This window comes from Coloeus monedula (genome assembly GCF_965178545.1).
Source record: "Coloeus monedula genome assembly, chromosome: 6".
Taxonomy (NCBI): Eukaryota; Metazoa; Chordata; class Aves; order Passeriformes; family Corvidae; genus Coloeus; species Coloeus monedula.
The window spans coordinates 30735014-30755793 of NC_138786.1; the positions used below are offsets into that span (position 1 = coordinate 30735014).

General features: G+C 42.9%; 1 protein-coding gene across 3 annotated transcripts in view; it reads left to right on the forward strand.

Annotated features, from left to right (window-relative positions):
• The window catches only part of ACTN1 (actinin alpha 1), an 87384-nt gene that overhangs the window by 49581 nt on the left and 17023 nt on the right, over positions 1-20780 (forward strand). For all 3 annotated transcript variants that reach the window (XM_082283561.1, XM_082283562.1, XM_082283563.1), the window contains exons 4-9: positions 3779-3865; positions 4429-4516; positions 5453-5531; positions 11426-11507; positions 13159-13244; positions 20141-20233. In XM_082283561.1, coding sequence (XP_082139687.1) covers positions 3779-3865; positions 4429-4516; positions 5453-5531; positions 11426-11507; positions 13159-13244; positions 20141-20233 — 515 coding nt within the window. The remainder of the gene's footprint in view (positions 1-3778; positions 3866-4428; positions 4517-5452; positions 5532-11425; positions 11508-13158; positions 13245-20140; positions 20234-20780) is intronic.

The following is a 20780-nucleotide window of genomic DNA, read 5'->3' on the forward strand; positions in this document are numbered from 1 at the left end:
GCATGGATAATTGCCCTGCTGTATTTGGCTTTTGTTTGATAAACAAAATGCAGAGCAGCCTTTATATCACCATTGTTGTTCTGTGTCTGTAATTCCCAGATCATAATGCTATCCTGCCAGTTGTTCATGCCCTGCAACAACTTCTCTCCATGTGGTAACCAGAGGCTGTGCTCTCATGGGCAGCTCAGAAGTATCTAGGAGGGGATAACAACTTCTGTTGTTATTGTTGATTCTGTTTCTAACTGTCCAGGGCAGGAAAGGAAGCTTAATAATTTTTGCATTTTTCAAAATGAGCTCATGCATTTAAAAGATGTGGTGGCATTTCAAAAGGCTTGTCTCTTTAGCCAGCCAGTACTGTAGTTTTTTCATACTTGTTACTTGGTACAATGATGGGAGCTGGGTGGAAGCATAGTCACTGGTGCAAAAAATTTCCTTCTAGTGGATGCAGATGCCTCCCCAGCTTTAGCCAGCAACTGATCAACCCTCAAGTTGAATGTAAATCACATTAATAACATGTGCTTGCTGCTGCTGTTCCTTCAACAGCTGCTGGTGGTGAAGTGCACACAGTGCTTGTAGAGGCCCTGCCTAGAAAGAGCACTTGGAAAGCACAGTCAGGCTTTCAGAAAATACTGTCTGATTACTAGCCTTTTAGTAACTGCTCTCACATTACTGAGTCTTCCTTTCATCAGCAGGGAGCAAGCATAGTGTCTTTAATTAAACATTAGATTATTCTACCTTTGTAGTGTTGCAGTCAACTTTTTAACAATTCCTGTGGAGTTTCTTTTTTTTTTCATCACCAGGAAGCAGAAAGCTTCATGCAAACCTGTTTTGCAACCATGTTTTTCACTTTTGTTTCTTGGCCTGTTCTACTCTACTAGAAAGAGAGCGGCAGCAGATGAAGTGTCCTGAATTCTGAAGGAAAAGGAGGTTGGCAGTGGGGAGTGCAGGGATGGAAAACCAAGTGAGTCAAGGCCAAGGAGCATAGTCTTTCTGATCAGGCTGGCTGACTTTGTAACCAGGTTTCCAGGAGAAGATTTTTAGCGCCAGAAATGAAAAATTTCTTGCTTGCCTGCTTCTAACAAAGAATAACCATTTTGTCAACTCTGTTTAAAGGGGTGGGGGGGAAAGGGACTGAGGACTGTGAGGCTTGCTAAATGTGTATCCTGGGATGGATCACTCACTAATCTCACTGACATCAGTATCTGCTTGGCAGGTGGTGGTACTGTGTAAAGTAAAATGACATGCAGAGATGAAGTGGTAGAAACATTCTAGGTTTCCTCCACAGCAGCATTGTTTTGGTGCGCTGCTAAGGAATAATCGTATATGGGAACAGGGAACACGTCTTCCTTTTTAAATGGGTAATGCTGTGAAGAAGACTGGGAAAGAAGGGATGCTTCCATCTTAATTCCAGCAGCTGACTTTATAAAACTGGAATTTGAGAACGTGACCAGAACATAGTGCTGAGTTCTTAGGCGACATTAGCGACTTAACACTATCTGGTTTTATGTAAGTGTCTTGACCTTTCTTTCCAATTAAAATCCATGGAACAGAAATATTAATTGCCTATTTCAGCTCACTGATTGATTTATTACTGTTCATGAAGCATTTTCAGCATTTAAGTATTGTCATCAGATTTTAATCAAGCCCATTAAAATAAAGAGCTCATTTTAGTTTCAGGTCTTAAATATGTCTTAGGAGAGTCCTGGCAACTGTTGTGGGTTTTACGAGCATTGAGTTTTTTGCTTTTTGAAAATCCCCATGAATATCTATCACATGAACAAAACAAGCAAGCTGAAAATACAGATGCTTTCTTGTCTATTTTAGCTGCAGTATCTCAGGTATTTGTAAAAATAGTAAGGATTTTCCTTTAAGTTGATGGCAGTGGTTTTTTTGGAGGGGTGAAGAATGCAAAAAGTACAGAACTGAATACACTTGCCATCACATGACATTTTCTTGCATCAGCCTAGCAGACAACCACCTGACCTCAAAATGTCTCTAAAAAATTAATTTGTGTGAAAACCGTCAACAGAAAAACACAGTTTTTTTCATGCCACCAAGAGTAAACTGAAGGTTTTTTGTACTGAACAGAAAAGTTACTGGCTGTTTAATTCTGGGCAAACTAGTGACCCACTAAGAGATCTGTGTGTACTCTGAAGTTTAGGAAGGAGCAGAGACAGTTTTATTGCGGTACAACAAGGTGGCCTGTCTTGTTTTCTGTGTTTTGCATCTGTAAGTCCCTAATTCAGGTGTATGTCAAAGGACAGCAGAGCTTATAATTCTAATTTACACTGTAAGTTGCATGACATGTATCTCTAAATCACAAGTTCTCAGGAATTTGGACACGATTTCTCAAAATGTGTGTTTGGGGTGTGTGCTGCTTGTCTGTTGGTTTGAGTGCAACGAGATTCACATTTTGAAATTTTTTCATAAGAAGAAAAGCATTTTTTAAATAGCTTAAAAGGAAAAATTCAAATATTGTTACTTTTGTGTCAGAATCCAGACAGGTGTCAGTTGCCTATACTGCAAATTCTACTTCCCCCAGAGCACAATGTGTTCCTGCTGGGCAGCTTTATGAAAGAAGTGGCACAGAGGTGTCTACAATAGTACAAAAATGGTTTCTGACAGTCTTCTTGGGACTTGAATTATTCTGCCTCCAAACACTAGGTTAATTCTAACCATTTTCTTACTGAAAATACTCTTGTAACTTACCATTTGTTTGTGAAAGATCCTGCCATACAGGGATCTGCCAGAGAATGATGAGTAGGAGAAAGCAGTTCAGCTAGTTTCACTGTCTAAAAATGTGAAGGCTGTAAATTCTGTAACTGTATATATATCTCTCTGCAATTTCTGTAGATGTTGAGGATCAGCACTTGAGACCCATCTGCTCACTGTTTGGACTCTGGCTCTAGTCCATACGTGGTGGAAGCTCCTTTCTGCATTGCCCCAAGTACCTCTCCCCAGGACCTTGATCCACCATCCTAAACAGATCGTACCTCAAACACGCAAGCAGTTGCCTTGTAAAACCTCCAAGCTGTTGACCCTTGCTGATTTATATTGTGGAATCTAATGAGCAGTAAAGCACAGTCTGCTCACCTCATGGTTTATGTTACGTTCTGCACAGACTGGTCAGCATGAGTCTTTGCTTCCTCTTCCAGCAGGATGTGTGGACTTTGAGAAATGCTCTGTTGTGTCTTTTGGCAATTACAAGACTGAAAGGAGTCCTATACTGGCAATCTGATGTATTTAGTCTTGTTTGAAATTAAAATGTTTATGCTGTATGGTTTTCTTGGTGGTATCTTGTTCACAGGACAAAACCAGCTGTCAGAGCTCATGTGCTCTGGGAATTGTCACTGGTTCTTCTGGTAAAATTATGCTGGGGCAGTTATATAGGTGACGTGGGGTAGACATAGGGTAAGAGAAGGAAGGCTTTTCCTTTTCTCAGTTTGGCTTCTCTAGGTGATAATAATTATACCTGAGGAAGGTGCTTTTAGGCTTCTGTGGGGAATTACACTGATCTAAATTAGTGCTTATTCTTAATCTTTGGGAACATCTGTGTCTGTTTTGCTCTCAGTATTGTACTGCAAAAGAACCAGTCTGATTACTGGGTACTGTACTATACCAGCGGAGCATCTGGGAAGGCAGGAGAAAACAGTTTTTAGCAGGAATTCCAGTTTTCCATCTGCAAAAGGAAATGTTCCTCGATGCTCCTGTTTTACAAGGATTGCAGTTGCAACTTGATGTCTTCTATTTCTTCTCTTTCTACCTTTTATTTCCATAGAAATCGTGGATGGCAATGTTAAAATGACCCTTGGAATGATCTGGACCATCATCCTTCGTTTTGCCATTCAGGATATCTCAGTTGAAGGTAAATTTTAGTTCTTTCCTGCCACTGTTCAGTAGTGGACAACTGGGGTAACTAAATGGCTTTGCCACTGAATGGCCAAAATGTGCTCTTAAGTGAGTCACTGAAAAATCCTAGGGAGCTACTCTTCCCAACCTGCCCTGATGTCTCACAGACATGTATGGCCAGGTTCAAGCATACTGAGATGAGTTTTTCACATGCTTCTCTTGCAAGAGATTTCAAGAGTAGCTCAAAAGGATGACTAAGCCTGAAAGTAAACTTTTGTGTTGGATTTTGATTCAGGCACTAGCACTGAAAATGAACCTATCACTTACGAGTCCTACAAGACTCTAGTCCCAAAAAGCTATCTCCTTATTACTGAACCTCATTAAAAAGATAATAGTAACAAAACTCTCCTAGTAGACTTTTCCAAACAAGACATTTTCTGACAAGTGAAGTTAAATAAAACATAATTTAGTGCAGTCTCTACCAAAGAGGAATTCGTGATGGTTTTTCTAGCTTATGCTCCAGAGACTCCTGTTTTCTAAGAAAATGAGTTAATTGATGTGTTTCCTTTCTTTCTTTAGAAACATCTGCTAAAGAAGGACTTTTGTTATGGTGTCAGAGGAAGACAGCTCCATACAAAAATGTAAACATCCAGAACTTCCATATCAGGTGAGTTACAGGCGAAAACTTAGCTTTACAATCAGTGTTGTTTTCCTGTGTCTCTCAGTATATTCAACAATATTCCTGACAGGCCTCCCAAGGCAGTGCATGTGCACTTTACACAGTAGCAGTGTGGTCCAGAGAGATGCCTAGGAAATTGAAGGCAGAGGATCTAAGAGGATCCAAGTACCTACATCCCAATTCCTCATTCAGGTTACAGTTGCTGCTTTCATAAAATTCTTCAGGGCATTAAGTCCTCTGAGAGCAGCATTTGTGCCATGGGCTAACCAAGAGATCTTTTGCTCTGTGAAAACTCAGAACACTTTAGGAACCATGAAGAAAGGACTGCCTCTTAACTTTTGTAATATGGCAGAGCTGAGAAGGGATAAGAGGTTCTCTTGCTCTGCTTTTCATATTTCCAAACTGGCAGATGTTCCCGTGAAGATTCTGCATAATAGTGTTTTTTCCAACACATTTTGGAGCCTTGTATGAACCATAATAATGTAAAGCACTTCTAAGAGCTTAACTGCCATCCATGTTCTCCAGTATTTTAGTGGAGCCAGCTGAGGACACCTGCCTTTTCCCTAAAGAATGCACTTTTTCCTCCTTTACGGCTTGCGTCTACACATTTTTTCACCCCGGAGCTCACGTGCTGCACAGGGTATGCACAGAGAGTTCAGCACAGAGATCTGCCAAAAATGAAGTGCTAACTCAATGGGCAAGTCCTAAGCACAATGGATTTTTGTAGGGGTTGATAGGAGTCTTTATTGCAGTCTCATGCACATATGAGACATCCCTCACTCCCAGCACTTAGAGAAGCACTGCTAGTTGGAAACTAAACTAGAATTAGTTGTCCCACTGCCTTGCTGCCTTCCCTCATGCTCACTGCTGTGTGTGTCCGTGGCTGAACAGTGTTCATTGTTCTCTCTTGTGTTTCTCTCGTAGTTGGAAGGATGGCCTTGGTTTCTGTGCTTTAATTCATAGACACCGTCCAGAGCTTATCGACTATGGGAAGCTACGAAAGGTACAACTCCATTTGTTTATCAGACAAGATGCTTGGCTCCTTGCAAGTAAAGAGGGAAAAGAATTAGCTTGATAAACATAATTGGAGAACTTCAGCACAAGCTGGCAGTTGCAGGACTGGGGAGGAAGGAAAGAGGGATGAATCAGTACATTCAGGCTTCTTAGTGAAGCGTGAACTTAATGAGCTTCCTGCTTGACTTTTCCCTGCTTTCAGACTGCCTTGTATGAGACACACGTGCCCCAATCCCAGCTGATGAGCAAAAGCTGGCAAACTCAGTAACACCAAATGTGAGAATAGTTCTGTGCTAATGTCACAGACTAGTGAGTCAAATCAGACTTAACATTTCTGTGGAGAGTTGGATAGAAACCAGTTATCTGGTTTCAGAATGCAATAGCTCACTGAGGGGTTTGTGTGCCCTCACTGGACACTTGTCACATGGTTCCAGCTTAGCACTGAGTCATCTGCAGTGCTTCTGGGCTTCCCCTAGCACATAGGTATCAGGTGCCAAAAAAGCATTTGTCACAAAATTCAATTTTACTTAAAAATTTATTCTGGTAGCATGATAGCAAGCTGCTCCAAAGTTTACTTCCTGTGTGATCTGGAGACAAGATTGCTGAATGGATGATGACAATAACCACTTAGTGGTTCATGCTGCTCCCAATGTCTTGACCCAGCAGTGTGATAGAAGATCAGACTGGGTTCTTATCCTACTGGCATTCCTGCAGTCTCCTGAGATCCAGTTTCACTGTAGCTGTGCCCATGTCACCTAGAGCATAATGAAATGTCACCAAGAGCATAATTCATGTGTCATTGCCGAGGCTAACACAAAAAGCTTGTCCATCAGATCTCCTGGGCTCAGTGTTTTAAGTGCATGTGTGCTTGATGTTAGCTAGGGAAATAAACATAGAAGCCCATCACCAACAGATCTGGGCTCTTGGACCACCATGCAAATAGACAAAATGTAAATGACCCAAGCAAATTAGCTGCATTCCAAAGGCAATGAGTTGTACAATGCCTGATCTGCTTTTCAATAACCTTTTAGATCTTTACTGTCTTGCAGAGCAGTCAGTTACATTTTCTGATCGGTTTTAGTGTCTGGAGTCAGCACATGATGAGTAAACAGTGGGAGGAGACTGTACCTGTTCACATAAACAGCAGTAAGAAGAAAAGGACTTATTAGAGTAACATTTTCAGTGCCTAGTCTTGGGAAAATAACGCAGCTAAGCAATGTGTGCCTGACAAACCCAGGCTGGTAAATGCTACAGTGCACTCTGTTATCAACAAAGCCCTAAGCCAAACCCAAGCAAAAACAGAGTGAAGGAAAGTGAGTTATTTGGTCATATTGTCTGCAGGGTTTTTTGGGTGAAAAATAGGGTGATTGTTCTAGCCAAATTCAGTGTACATGAGAGGGGTTTTTTCCTACTTGGAGTAAGGTTAAATAGAACCAGCATCTTTTGATCTCTGCTTGCTTTTGATCCTATCCTTCATCCGGTTCCCTCTGTCCTCCTTAAGTCTTCTCACTCTCTCTGTATTGTTTTTATTGTTGTTCTGCCTCAGTTACTCTAAAGGGATGAGATTAAATGTATGTTGGAGAACTCTACAACAGCTGAAATCTTGAGCAAATAGCTGGGAGGAACTTAGAGCCTAGTCCTTAGTTCTGGCAGTTGATATGTGCTGAAGGGAAGTTAACCTTTTTTATGCTAGGTGTTTGAAACCCCTTTGTGGAATGTATAAACACAGAGGAGACTGCTGAGAAGCAGCCATTACAGTGGATAGTAGATTTGAGATCCACCTCAAGTTCTCTTCCAGCTCCAGGGAGCAGTGGCATCTCAATTGTGTGTACCTTTGGCAATGCTGTGTGTGTTTCTGTGTATACACACACACACAAATGTACAAGATAAAGAGGTGAAATCAGTCCAAGCTGTCCAGAGTTCTGCACTGTACCTCTTGTTTGGGCAGCATTCTTTTGCAGCTTTAGTGTTTCTGCTCTTTTACAGAAGCTGTGTCTAGGCTACAGACCTCTATTGGCGCTGTATACTTGAAAAAGGTAGCCAGTGGAGTAGCTGCATGTCTTCCCAAAATTTAGCAACTTCTTTTGTCAGCACTGTTTTGTATTGAGTTTGTTCCTAGCTATTTCTCCTAGTCTAGCTATATTAGTGGAACAAGCACAATTAATTTCTGCATATGGGCACTGCCTAACAAAAGTTATTTCTATAGTCCCAGCCTCAAAACAGCAGGGGCAAGTCCAGCTTGGTGGTGGTGATTCCCTGACACCACAGCTACTTGGTTAGATAGTTTCTATTTAGTGCAGGTCTGTCTGCTGTTACTTGGGTCACTGTAGATAAGCTCATGGTCTGCAAGTGAGGGGTATGCAGAAGGTGGGGTTTCCCTTCCTCCTTTTGCCCCTGACTGTAGCTCAGCCGTGAGCCACATCTAAGATACTTTCATCAAGTACAGTGATTGACTGATGGCTCCAACACCCCATCATATACCACAATCTGTGTAGAACTGTGGTCTGTGTACTGCTGTGTTATATGCAGATATTTCTGAAAATGTGAGTTTTGGAATTCTTTCCTAGAGTCTTTAACTCTGGCAGATATAGTAAGTGCTTGCACTCTCTCAATTTTCCTCCCCCTCCATCTCCTTTCCTGACTGCTAGATAATAGATGATGTTTTTTGTTACATTGCAATAATTGCCATGGCAACCTTGTGTGCTGCAAGGACTTGGAAATAGCTGGGGGAAGAGAGGAGTCCCTGTATGAGTTAGGGTTGTGGCAAAAGATGAAGAGCCGCAATAGTCTTTAGTCAGCAAAAGCAGAGAGTGAGCCAGGTTGGCATCTGTTAGGGCAGGTTTGCTGTCTGCCACTACTAAAACAAAGTACCTCCTCCATGGTAAAGCTGTAGATTTCCTTGTGGCTAGCCCAGCTAGAGTCTGGCAAGTTACTGTTCCTCTTCAAGCCTCTGGCATTGCTATGTTCTTGTAAATGGAGTTGCACCTCTGCAGCCTCATCTGGGTCAGTGCTCTTCTGGGTGTGTGTTTCAGCTGTGGAAGGAATCAGGGGACAGGTGACTTGTCTTTTGTTTGATCTGCTGTGTTGGGGCCCCTAAAATGTGCCTGCAGCCATGGTGCTGCAGTGTGAGGCTTGGAGCTGCCTGGCCAGTCTTTACTACATTGCCCCTTTTCATGGGCATCAGCTGAAACAGGTGATTTGAAATAATGATCAGTTAGCGTACAATGGGATGGATCTGAAAGTGGTGGAGTTCAGAGGAATTTCATAGGCCTTGAGACCCTGTTGTAGTCTTAGATAAGCTCCAGGGGAAGCCCTAAGTCTTGCACAAAGAAGCATCATTGTTGTGATGAGCTGCTCCAGTGTCCTTGAGGCATGAAGCTTTTTCTACAGGCGACAATCTTGCTCAAGTGTAGCTCTCTGCTCATCTCAAAGCTAGTCTTGGACTTAGGTAGCTTGCTTTCAGTAGTACTATCTTTAGTTTCATTCCTTAAGAGATATGTGATCACACATCTTTCTTGCATTTGAAGTAGAAATCTGCTGGCTTTATCTAGGTGAGTCTCCAGTTTCCCACGTTAAAACTTCCAGCCCTTCCTTTGGGACTGCCCAAGCCCAGTATGTTTTTCCATCAGGAAACCTCTCCCAGCTTTCAGCCAAAAATTTCTTTTTAACCTTTGGCAACAGTGCTCCTGGTGGTGTTACTTGCAAACTGATAGGAAAGCTATCTGCAGTGAGAGATTTGCTCCTCCCTTTCCTCCAGGAGAGGCTGACAGATCCTGATGCAACTTGTTCAGATGGGTCTATGCCAAGGAAGAGTGTGTGTTAATACTAAACACTCTATCAGGGTGTTAACAACCATGATGGTCATGGTCAGCATAGGGTGAAATTTGCTACACAGTGGTGACATTTCTACAGAAATAGAAAATGGCACATGGGCTAGGGGAAGGCTGGCAAGAGAGCTGCCACTTGGCATTTCTGGACGCTCCTGCACTTGAGTAAAAGAAAATCGGTTCTTTTTTCTTCCGAAATGAAGCTAGGGCTGTGTCTACACTCAGTGAACAAGGTATGTTGTATACCAGCTAGTCTCACCTCCTCAAGTAAGGCTTTTAGTTACACTGTGGGTTGGTTCATAGAGGTTTCTCCACATCAGGCACAGAAGACAAGTAGGTTGAAATTGAAGTGGTTCCTCTAATTCCATGCCATATGATGGTTCCTTGTGTCTGGAGAATAGTAAAAATCCACTGCCTTCTCCACTGCTCAACTCTGAAGAGGTGGATGTAGATACATCTGATGTAGTTACCATTGAAAGTGTATTATATAGGAATATGAGGATTTGACACGTCATACTGTACGTGACAGCTGCTGGCTTCATCACAGCATGCCTGTGCAACATTTCCTTGCTTAATATTGACATGTTCCAGTGGACTAAATACAGATCACTGTCTGTTTTAATGGCCTTTGTGTGTGATTTACATCGGTAGGTGAAACACTGCTGTCTGCTAGAGACATTCATCCAAAGGAATATGTTGCTGATGTTGGATGCCAGCCTAATACATCGTTGATTCCTAGGGAAATGCTGCAGGAAACTGCTTTTCGGAGCAGCTGAGTTTCCTAATTCATGAAGGCTGCAATCTGAGGGCTGCATAGTGACCAATGCCATAAAGGAAGTTCTATCCATGCCCATACCTTGTCTGCCCAAGCCTGCCTAGCTTCATCTTTCCTGCTGGGTGTGTTCAAAGGAAACTGCCTGTTGATTAGAGTTCAGAGGCACAGCTTAATCTTCCAAGTCAGTGCAATAAGCAAAGACATATGATTCACGTAGAAAATAAACAGAACGTGGATGCCACTCTAGAAAGAAGGTGAAATAATTTTACTCCATATTTCCTAGTGTTTTATGTGGGTCTCAGTGTGGGTGGCACAAAGGGCAATATGGAGAGTACCACCCCATCTTTCCTCCCTCCCAAAAGACACCAAACAAGATGGCTAAACACTAGCAGTTTATGCACAGCCTTTCATCCGGTAGAAGCCGTATGTCTCAACAGTAGAAACTGATAATACAAATGTAATTCGAATCCATGAAGTGGATTGATCCACAATAATGAAGTATCATGGTTACACAGGAATATAGGAACAAGCTGGTATGAGCATCTTCTACAGGTTGGCAGGTGTCTTGTTGCTGATTATTATGTTTGAACGCTGGACACAATTTGCAGAGTGTCTTTCATTTTCAATGACATTTGTATTTCATGTTTTCTTGTGTGGCTCTTTAAAATCTACAGAAAATTTATATAGAGAGGAATAGAAATGTACTAAGGAAATTACAAGACCTGTGCAAGAGGAAAAGCAATACTCAAGGCAAACTGGGTACTTCTATATGTATTTATTTTGTAGAGATTTGTTGAAACATTTCTCTTCCTCCCACTCAACTGGTGTTCAGCAAACTGTACACTAGCTAAGGACAGCACCCATTGCAGATGTTGTTACTATTCTGGTATTGCTTAGATCTTCTAACAGATACACAGCTCTGCAGTTCTTGGAAATGGAAGTTGCAAACCTAATACAGCATGAGATGTAAATGTGAGATGTGGTCTCATCATTTACTATCAGTATGATGTGAAGCTAATTTTAGTTTAAACTAGGTTCAAGACAAAATGCATTATTCCTTTTTTTTTGCAAGTGCACAGACTCTATGATAATTATCATACCATGAGTCCCCAGGCTCTTCTTTCAAAAGGAAGCTAATTATTTCATCCTGATACATGAGGCTTCACACACAATTTTTTCTGGACAGCACAGTTACCTGAACCAAACCAAGCTCTTTCTGAGAGAAATGCTGTGTACCCTGTTAAATTTGACGCTGATGCCCTTCCTCTGTTTCTTTCCCAGGATGATCCTCTCACTAATCTAAACACAGCTTTTGATGTGGCTGAGAAGTATCTGGATATTCCGAAGATGCTGGATGCAGAAGGTAAAGTAGAATCCAACTGCTTTTAACTTGCTTTTTCTCAAGAAATTTTCCATGTCTTCTAGGTGGACTTCTTTTGTACAAGATTTCAGTAACCTCTGAATGTTCCCTGCATGACTGTGTAGTAAATGTATAAGGGAAAAATTAAAATGGAATAATGAGTCATATGTTCTGCTTCCCTCTTCCTCCTCTGTCCTTCAGTCTTTTGAGTCTAGCATGGAGATCTTAGCTTGGGGTTGACACATGAGGCAGAGATGAGTAACACCTGTCATCTGCTGACTGAAGTGTTCCCTTTCAATTATCAGGCCAAATAGTGAGTTAGTGTATGGTGTAGGACCGCGTTCCTTTTGCTCCAGGGTTTTTTTGTGTGGTCTTTCTGACATTGCTGGTGTTCTTCCTTTTGAGGGCATGATATTATTATTATTATTATTATTATTATTATTATTATCTGCTTTTTCTTGACTACTCAGAAGTGTTTGGCCTGAAGATCCTTCATTGACTGGATCTGGAGACCAAGGCAGAGTTCCATGTTGTTCAGAGATGCTTTTGCTGCTGATCATGATTGCTTCCCTGAGGCCACTGGGACAGCAAGGATTACTTTTTAGAGCCTTGTCAGGACCAGCTTGGCAATAGATTTTGAAGACTGTAACTGTGGAGTACAAACAACAGCCTGAAATAGTTCACTGGTTGTTGGCTGTTTGCCTGAAGCCAGCTGGTTTCAATGGTAGAAGCTGTATTTCGGGCTTGGGTTGAACAGGAGAAGCAGTTAAAGATTTTTGTTAAATAAAAGGAGTAGGAGGAGCAAAGAGGAAAGGAGGGAATAGGACAGCCAAACCCAGTGAACTTATATTTCAGTAACTAGGATGTTCATATTCCTAGGTAATATTTCCCATCCTCGGAGATGAGTTTTGCTTTCCCTGCATTCATCATGCTGAGGTTAAAAAAAAAAAACCATGAGGTTTCCAGAGTAGATTCAAATGTTTCCTACCATTCTGTAGGAAACACAGACACCTCCAAAATAAGTGGATTTAGCTTCAGATCTCAGCAAAAGTAGCAGTGATGAAGAGGGCCCCTGGCAGGAGCTCTCATTTCTCTTTACTGATCTCTCTCCTCCCTCATGGAGTTGAGCTAATGTGCATTCCTCCACACCATTAATTCTGATCTCTGGAGGTGTTGAGTTTCCCCTGAAACTAATGAAAGGGCCTCTTGAAATTCAAGCCATCATTGTATTGAAATGGAGGAGGGAGGCATGGAAAAGAAGGGAGAAAATACCTTTCCAGAAGAGCAGAACTGCGTGGAGGAATTGCATGGCTATAAAAGTCATGTCAGCCTGCTGCCAGTTTGGGTTGATTCAATCCACCAATCACAATAATATTCTCAGGACAGGGAAGTGCTGTGACACAAGACTTGCTGACATATGGCTACATTAGCCTGTCCAGACTCTGGAGGAAATTTTATGATGAGGGAGGGGAACCAGAAGGGTGATCCTGGGTTCTGAGACACACACATCTTCTGGGGAATGCTGGGAAGCCCTGTGGAATCACTATGACAAGCACACACCGCAGCAGGCCTCCTGGACAGTTGTGGTTCTTCCTCTCCTTTGCTTTCCTCCCATCAGTTGATTATGCTCTTAACGTGAGGTTTTTTTTGACAGACATTGTTGGAACTGCCCGTCCTGACGAGAAAGCCATCATGACCTATGTTTCTAGCTTCTACCACGCCTTCTCAGGAGCCCAGAAGGTATCGCAGGATCCCAAGCTCCCTCCACAGAGCACACCTGGTGCCGTTGCTAATGTCCAAACCTTTTTTCTTTCTCTTTCTCCTCTCTAGCTACGGGCATCTTTATTATCATGTTCTTGGTAGAGTTGGCTGTTGGTTCAAAGTGGTGCCCCAGATATAATACATGGGGCAAGGGAGCCAGGAATTCCATTTCCCTGTAGTCAGCAGTACTTCCAATGGCACTTAGGTATGCCACACTTTGGCACACATGCAAATTTAAGGGAGCAGGGGGCTCTGCCTTCTCCATTTGCCTTACAAACTGCTGTCCTCCTGGCTGAGAACCTGTACCTCCTGTTCCTGGTAAATCTGAGCTAGGATACTTGGTCTCACAAAAAGTAAATGCCACCACATAGATGCTCTGCCCAGCAGGAAACTGGAGCCTGCCCCCATGGGAAGATAATACAGATACCTATTAACTTTTTTTTTGCCTTCTCCAAAGATGGAGAAACAGAGCTGACTGAGGTTTCATGAAGGGTTTAATGAATGGCCAAAGCTTTCTTTTGCCTTAATGTACGCTTCAGGTTCCAGCACCCTTGCTTTAAGGTCTGAACCTGCTGCTTTCTCAAGTTGTGCCACAATTTGTCTCAGTTCATCTGGGGCTTACAAAGCATGTCTAACAAGTACATCCATGGTGGTTTTGCAAACAGAGCATTGCTTATCATGACAGAGATGCCTGGTTTTGTTCATTTGTATCTTTTTTTCCCCCTCTTTTCTCATCTGTGTTGGAAATCAGGCAGTTGAGTCCTTGTTACTTCTGGCTAAGCCATTTTCCTGTTGGTAATGGAGTCACTTCAGGAAAACATTTTGTGGGTGAAACCTTGTACACATCTCTTGCCAAAACCAAGCAGCTGCCTGTACTTCAGTGCCTTAGGAACAGGCAGTGCGCGTTGCAGCAGAGCAGATCCTGTGTAGGAAGTGCACTGCGTAGGAAGGCTCTGATCTCCAGTTCCTCGGCGTACGAAGGGCCTCGAGCGCGGGCGTTCAGATCTCCAAACTACTTGTTTCCATCCTTGGGCCAGGCCCCCAGACCGCAGCTGTGAAGGTGCAGAGCCCAGATCCTCCTCTCAGGATCCCCCTGGATTGGGGGGTAGGGAGGGGTGCCGCTTTGAGCCACAAGCCAACGCTGCTAGCCACCTTCTGATCCGAATTCCTAGCTCTCCGCATGGAAATCTGTTTGGCCTGTCCTGCAATGCATGATGGGAAGTTTTCTCCCCCTCTCTCACGCCACCCATGATTGTTTTGTTTTATCCTATGTGCTGCTTCTTACTTTATCCTTTCAACCTCTTTTCCTTCTCTGCACAGATATTATAGGCACGCTAAGGCCGGATGAGAAGGCCATAATGACCTATGTCTCTTGTTACTACCACGCCTTCTCAGGGGCACAGAAGGTGAGACTTTACTGCTAACAACCCCTCCCCTCACCCTGCCCTGCCCACCTGTCCTCTCCAATGAGGAATGCCAGATCCCCATCCGCCCCAGGGCGTTTGCAGGGAAGCCCAATGCATCCAGTGATGCATTTGGATATGCCATCTGTAGTCTTGCTGGAGAAGTGATGTAAATGTCCTTTTGGACAGACTTGAGCTGCTCCTTCCCTCCAGTGTCACACCACAGCAGAGGAGAAAATATTTGGTAAAGCTGGCATTGAAAGGTGAATGGATGTCTGCTCTGACAGAGGCAGAACCCTTTCAGTAACTAGTGGGCATTGTCGTGGCCAGGCAGTGTGCCTCCAGAAGTACCACAGTCCAATCCGCCCACTCCAGGAAATCACAGCCTGTCCCTCTTGGGCTGCCATCCTGCCTTCCACACTCAGCCTCCACTAGGTCTTTTCCTAGGCTGAATCATCTGTGAGCTGGTTACATAGCACTTTTGTGCTCCAGCCACAAAGTTCAGTTCTACCAGACGTTCAGCTTTCCCAGACTAAGGAGGTTTTTCCATTCCTCGTTTCTTCCTTGTCATTCTCTTCCGTTTCCCAAACCACCTATATGTTTTATTTCTCTTTCCTCTGCCTTGTCCATTTCCATAGCTTCAGGCTTCCCTTCTTCCTCTGCTTCCTCTTTACTCCAAAGTCTCTTTGCCTGACATCAGGACATTTGTAACTAAATAGTTGCAGATTGCCTTTGGGCAAGCAATTTCCCAGCAATCCTTTGAATAAGGGAAAAAGTTCCATTCTTTTCTCCCATGTCATAACCTGCCTGGTCTGCGGCCCTTCCACAAGATTACTGCTAATTTCAAATTGTAGACTTTAGAACAGTAAAATCCAAAATCCAAGACTGCATTCTTCATGTTACAAACAGAATTAAAATCTTGTTGTTTCCCCCAGCCACAACTCCTTTCTCTCATTAGGCTTTTTCTATTTGAGACACAGTCCTTGTGTTGCCCATCTTGAGGGCTAATCTGACTCCAGGAAGATTCTACCTCTTTTGTGCAAAGCAGCGCTGATGGTCCCAACATTGATTCAGTTACCATGCTGATGCTGACTTTCAGAGGGCAAATGCAAGTAGTTTCCAGGGAGCAGCTCTTTAGTTCAAGCTTTTTGTTCTTTACCCAGTTTCGTATAAATTACATGATAATGTCTTGTTTCCAAGGAACTGGGAATGTGTCCCACAGCAGTGCAGTAGACTTGCCCATGTGGTGTAATGATTTTCCTGCTAGGATCCTGCTTTGTGATCCTGTGGTTTTTTGTTCAAAACACTTAAGACCAGTCTGCAAGCTCCAGCCAGCTGATACTTGCCCAGGAAGACTGTAGTTTCAGAAGTCATGCCAGTCTGATAAGGCCTGCTGTTTGCCAGGTGCCCCTGAGGGACTGCTCCATGCTGTCTGCTTAACCTGAGGAGCTCCAGATGAGGAAACATCAAACCACAATACGAGGAGGGTTGTAGCCTGCTGCAGAAACAGCCATGCAGCTTGCCAATCTCTTCCTTTTCTCTCTGCACTCACTCCGTGATTTGGGAACCTGCTCAGCAGGTTCCATGCTCTGATCAGTAATTTAGGTGGATGCAAAGTCTCCTGGGATAACTGAAAATAGTCTTTTACTTGCCTCAGGACCTGAACCAAGTAGCTGAGGCAAAAACTGGAGATGAAGTTTCTTAGTTATTAAAGTTTCAATCCCATGTAGTCCAACCGGCTTACAGGGAAGATTTAATAGTTTGTTCATTTTTTAGCAGTCCTGGTGGGCCAGCAACTCAACTGTGCCCTGGCAGGAGGGCCACAGCTCCATTTTGGAGCTGCCCTAGTCATACATTAGCCAGCTGCTAAGTGATACAGATTCAAACCTGCAGGCAAATGCAAAGCGTTTACTGAATACAAGCCTCTGCCCAGATGTTACTGTGTTGCCACCTCATGCAGGGTTAGGTGACTTACTGTGATATCGCTGAATTTTTCATCCAGATTTTTCACTACTGCCACCAGGCCTGAGGGGAGAGTCCCATGAGCCGCTTTCTACTTCTTTCACTTTCTTATACTGAGCCTTTGAAGGTACAGGGTCCCCAGCCTGACATGTGTGTGTAGATGGCTGCTTTTTCTCTATGCCATTTTTATATATATATATATATATATATATATATATATATATATATATACATATATATATATATATATTTGTAGGTATACTTGCTTTGGTTGGTTTGCTTGTTTTCTAACCGCTTCTGACTTTCACACTAAATGCATGCAACTCTTGGTTGGCTTGATATTTTGTAAACTTGTGGAAATTTCTAACAAATGTTTTACTGTTTTATTAAGAGATTGTGTTTGGTGTACGGCATTTTGGAGTGGTCCCCTGATGCCAGAGGACAGCAGCAGGCAGGCATCTTCCCCTGAGGCTAGAGGACAACAACAGGCAGGCGTCCCTACGTTGTGCACTTGGGAATGCCTTCCTTCATGATCCTCCTCAGCAGAAAGATTTAGATCCATGAACTAGAGAGACTGCAAACTCTGCTCCTATCCTAAGCAGTTCAAGTTATGGTTGAGAAGTACAGAAAAGACAGAAGGCAGATAAATTGCTGCCATTCAGATTTTCATTTTGATTCCACCAGAGAGCATGTACAGAGATACTCCAGCGTGGTATCATGCAGAATGTCCTGGGCTTGTCCTCCCCAGCACTCTGAGTGCAAGCAGTACAGTGCATCAGCACGATGCTGCACTGAAGCTGAGGAGCTCACACGGATTCTCTGAGAATACAGCTGTGCAGCTTCCAGACCCCAGGATTCTGCATCTTCTCAGTGCTGCCCTTGTGGGCATCTTGGCTTGTTTGGAGCCAGGGTGAGCATCCTAAATGCATTGTTGCCATTAGTAATGTGGGGAAGCCAAAACAGCTTTTTCCACTGAACTAAAGAAGGTGTAGGGGGAGCTGCTTTGGCCTCATGAAAACATCTTTGTGTGCCACTCTTCTTTAACTTTGAAGTGTTTTGCTTTAGTTTTGAGGTTGCCATCACCATGGATCAGCTCATTAGGAGTAGTGTGTGGGATATTTGTGAAGGTTGCCTGAAAGCACTGGGATCCTTCTGTCCTACCTTGCTCAGAGCACAGTGTAACATGTTGCTCGTGACATTAATGGTGATTAATGGCCATGGAGCCTTTCCTGTGGCTGCAGCAACAGCATGCTGTTGCATAGAGCAGTAGCAGTTCCAAGGCAAGAACCACTGGGAGGCAAGTACTGGTGGGGGAAAGAAAGCCTCTAAGCTTCTGCCATTGGGATAATACAAATAATGTCCTAACTGCTGACATTCTTAGGGTCTTTTTGTTTGGACAGTTGTTCAATATGCATATATACACACACGTATTTAAACTTGGGCAGCTGGAGAAAGTCCTATCATCAGATACATGTAAATATGCCTCAATGGAATGGGGTCCTGCCTGCACAGCTGGCTGCTGCTGCAGTGAGCTCATGGGGTGCAAAAATAAGAAAGTTAAGAGTGTGCAATGAACACCTCTCCTGGAGTGATTGAGATAAACATTTGGTATTGCCAGTTCCCTGCAGTCCTTAGGCATATCATGGTAGGGCTCTAGCAATGTCTTTTTGACATACTATTTGGTCCCATTGTGTATAGCTTTCTCTGTATATCAAAACCACTCCATTAGAGTACAAACTTTAGTTAAAAACAGGTCAAAGTACAAGCTTTTTTAAACATAACCATTGTTTCCACTTTTTGCAGATTTCTTTTAAGTGAAACTGCTCATTTTCCTGTACAGGTCTCTCTGATGTGTTTTATATTAGCTGATAATCTGTGTATCTCATAGCTGGTCCACTTTAGGGAAGGGGCAGATGACTGAATAGATGTTTTAACAGCTTCATTTCATTCTACAAATTAGTAAGATTGCCATGTCCCCTGGGACCTTAGCAATCCATATATCACTGTACAGCCTATGACTTTGTTGCTATTCTTGCTGCTTCACATCAGCTGCAAAAATTAGAGGTTTTTTCTCAAATGTCCTTGAAGATTGAATAAACAGATAATTAAAGGTCTTTTAAAAATAGAAAAAGGTTGAAACTTACCAGCTATAAACTCAGCAAAACTTATTTTGGCATCAGTCCCAAATGTAGTTTAAAGGCAGAACACAGCGTTGACAGTTGGTTTGTTGTAGTGTTGGCATGTACCCTCTCCTCCTTATTTGCACTTAGCCTCTGTAAGGAGGACTTCTCCCAGCAGGGCCTGGGGGTTACCTCTAGCACCTTCCCCAGGCACCAGGGTCACAGCTGTACTGTGGTAAGAGGGGTCTGAGCAATCCCCTGATGCATCACAGGGGCACATCCTCAGGTGATGTAGCATGACACACACACCATGGTAATGAAAAAGGGAGCTGATAACCCACAGATACATTCTATGCAAGGATCAGCCTGCTTGTATGTCCCCCATGCCAAACACATGCATGGCACTCCAGACCAGACTGACTGCTTCCAAGTTCATAGCTGGGATTTTTCTGATCCTTACTTTCCAAATACATGTTTTAACATGTTCAGCTCCCTGCAGAGAATCAGGGTTTGGTCTCACAATGGAAAGAAAGAAAGAAAATGAAAGAAAGAAAAAGAAAGAAAGAAAGAGAAAGAAAGAAAGAAAGAAAGAAAAACCTCCAAACCTAAATAGTAACAGTAGGATCATTTTTTATTGTGAGACTTGTTTTGGAAGAGTAAGCAGAAGGATTACCTGGAAAGATGGGGGAAAAGAAATCCTCTTCTCAGCTGGATCATGAGACCCTGAATACATGGTGGGTGTATGCACCACCAAGGACGTGGCCCTGTAATCAGTGCCAGAAATACAGGGAAAACTGAAAGACAGTGCTGCTGGGCAGAATTTAAGGTTAAGAAGAGTATCTACCATTTTGTCTTCCAAAAAAAATTAGGAATTTTCCTGTAAGTCCAGTCTGTGGATTAACTCTCTTTGGATAGTTCTTTCCTGGGGTAAAAGTATGGAGACAGTCTCATGAGCTTGACATCACTCTGTTACTGCTGTTCCAGCTCAGAATGCTGGTATGGGGAGTGGAGGTGACAGCAGGAATTCCCTGTCTTTATGAAGAGGTAGCCAGGGTCCCTCTGGTAGGAATCAAACCACAAGGCCCTCTTACAGAAGCAGCTCCAGAAAAAGCATAGAAACCTTGGTTGTCCCACAACATATAAGGTAGAATCAGTACAGCTGAGAATCTCGGAAGGAATGCATTCACCTGAGAAGGGAAAAAATAAATCATTATAGAAGGCCAGATGGAAAGCAGAGCAATCAGGACAGATGTTTCAAAGTGCAGACAGGTTACTAGAGCTAAGGGTAGGAGATTTTACCTTCAGGTGTGTAGCAGGAAGCTAAACTGCAAGGTTCGGGTTGGGTTTTTTTCACACTTTTCCCTTCTTTTGTTTTTCTTCTCTTTGTCAGGCGGAGACAGCAGCAAATCGTATCTGCAAGGTGCTGGCAGTCAACCAAGAAAATGAGCAGCTCATGGAAGACTATGAAAAACTGGCCAGTGATGTAGGTGTTGGTTTCTGAGTGTGGTAGTATGCAGAAAAGAATTGCATTTAATGCTGATAAGTAATCTTGGAGAGTGCTATTGACCCACTGCTATTTTCCCTGGGAAATTGTTTCCTCTTCAAATTGAAGACTGAACTTACCTTAAAGACAAGAACAATCTACTTTAAAACAGAAAGTTTCCATAGAGAAGCTTTGAATTGCTCAGTTTATTAGGAGCCAGCCCAGAAATGCTAAAATTGAAGGAAAAATCAAGCTGGCTTAACTTGCATTTGTCAGGACTATACAAGTTTATTATGTCTTTCATACAGCTTGTATGCTAGTATACTGTAGAAGTCAGGATCAGAGAATAAAAGTTAGAGATAATTGAAGAAAGAGATATGCATTTGCTGATAATGGAAAGAATCTGAGTCAGATACAAACTGGAGGCTGCTTTTGTTAACTGAGAAGGCTTACAGACTGACAGCAGAGAAACTACAAAAAGAGACCAAATGTGGACTGGAGTATGTTTGTGGTAGGTAAGCAGGGAGAAGATGGACAACAGAAGGGC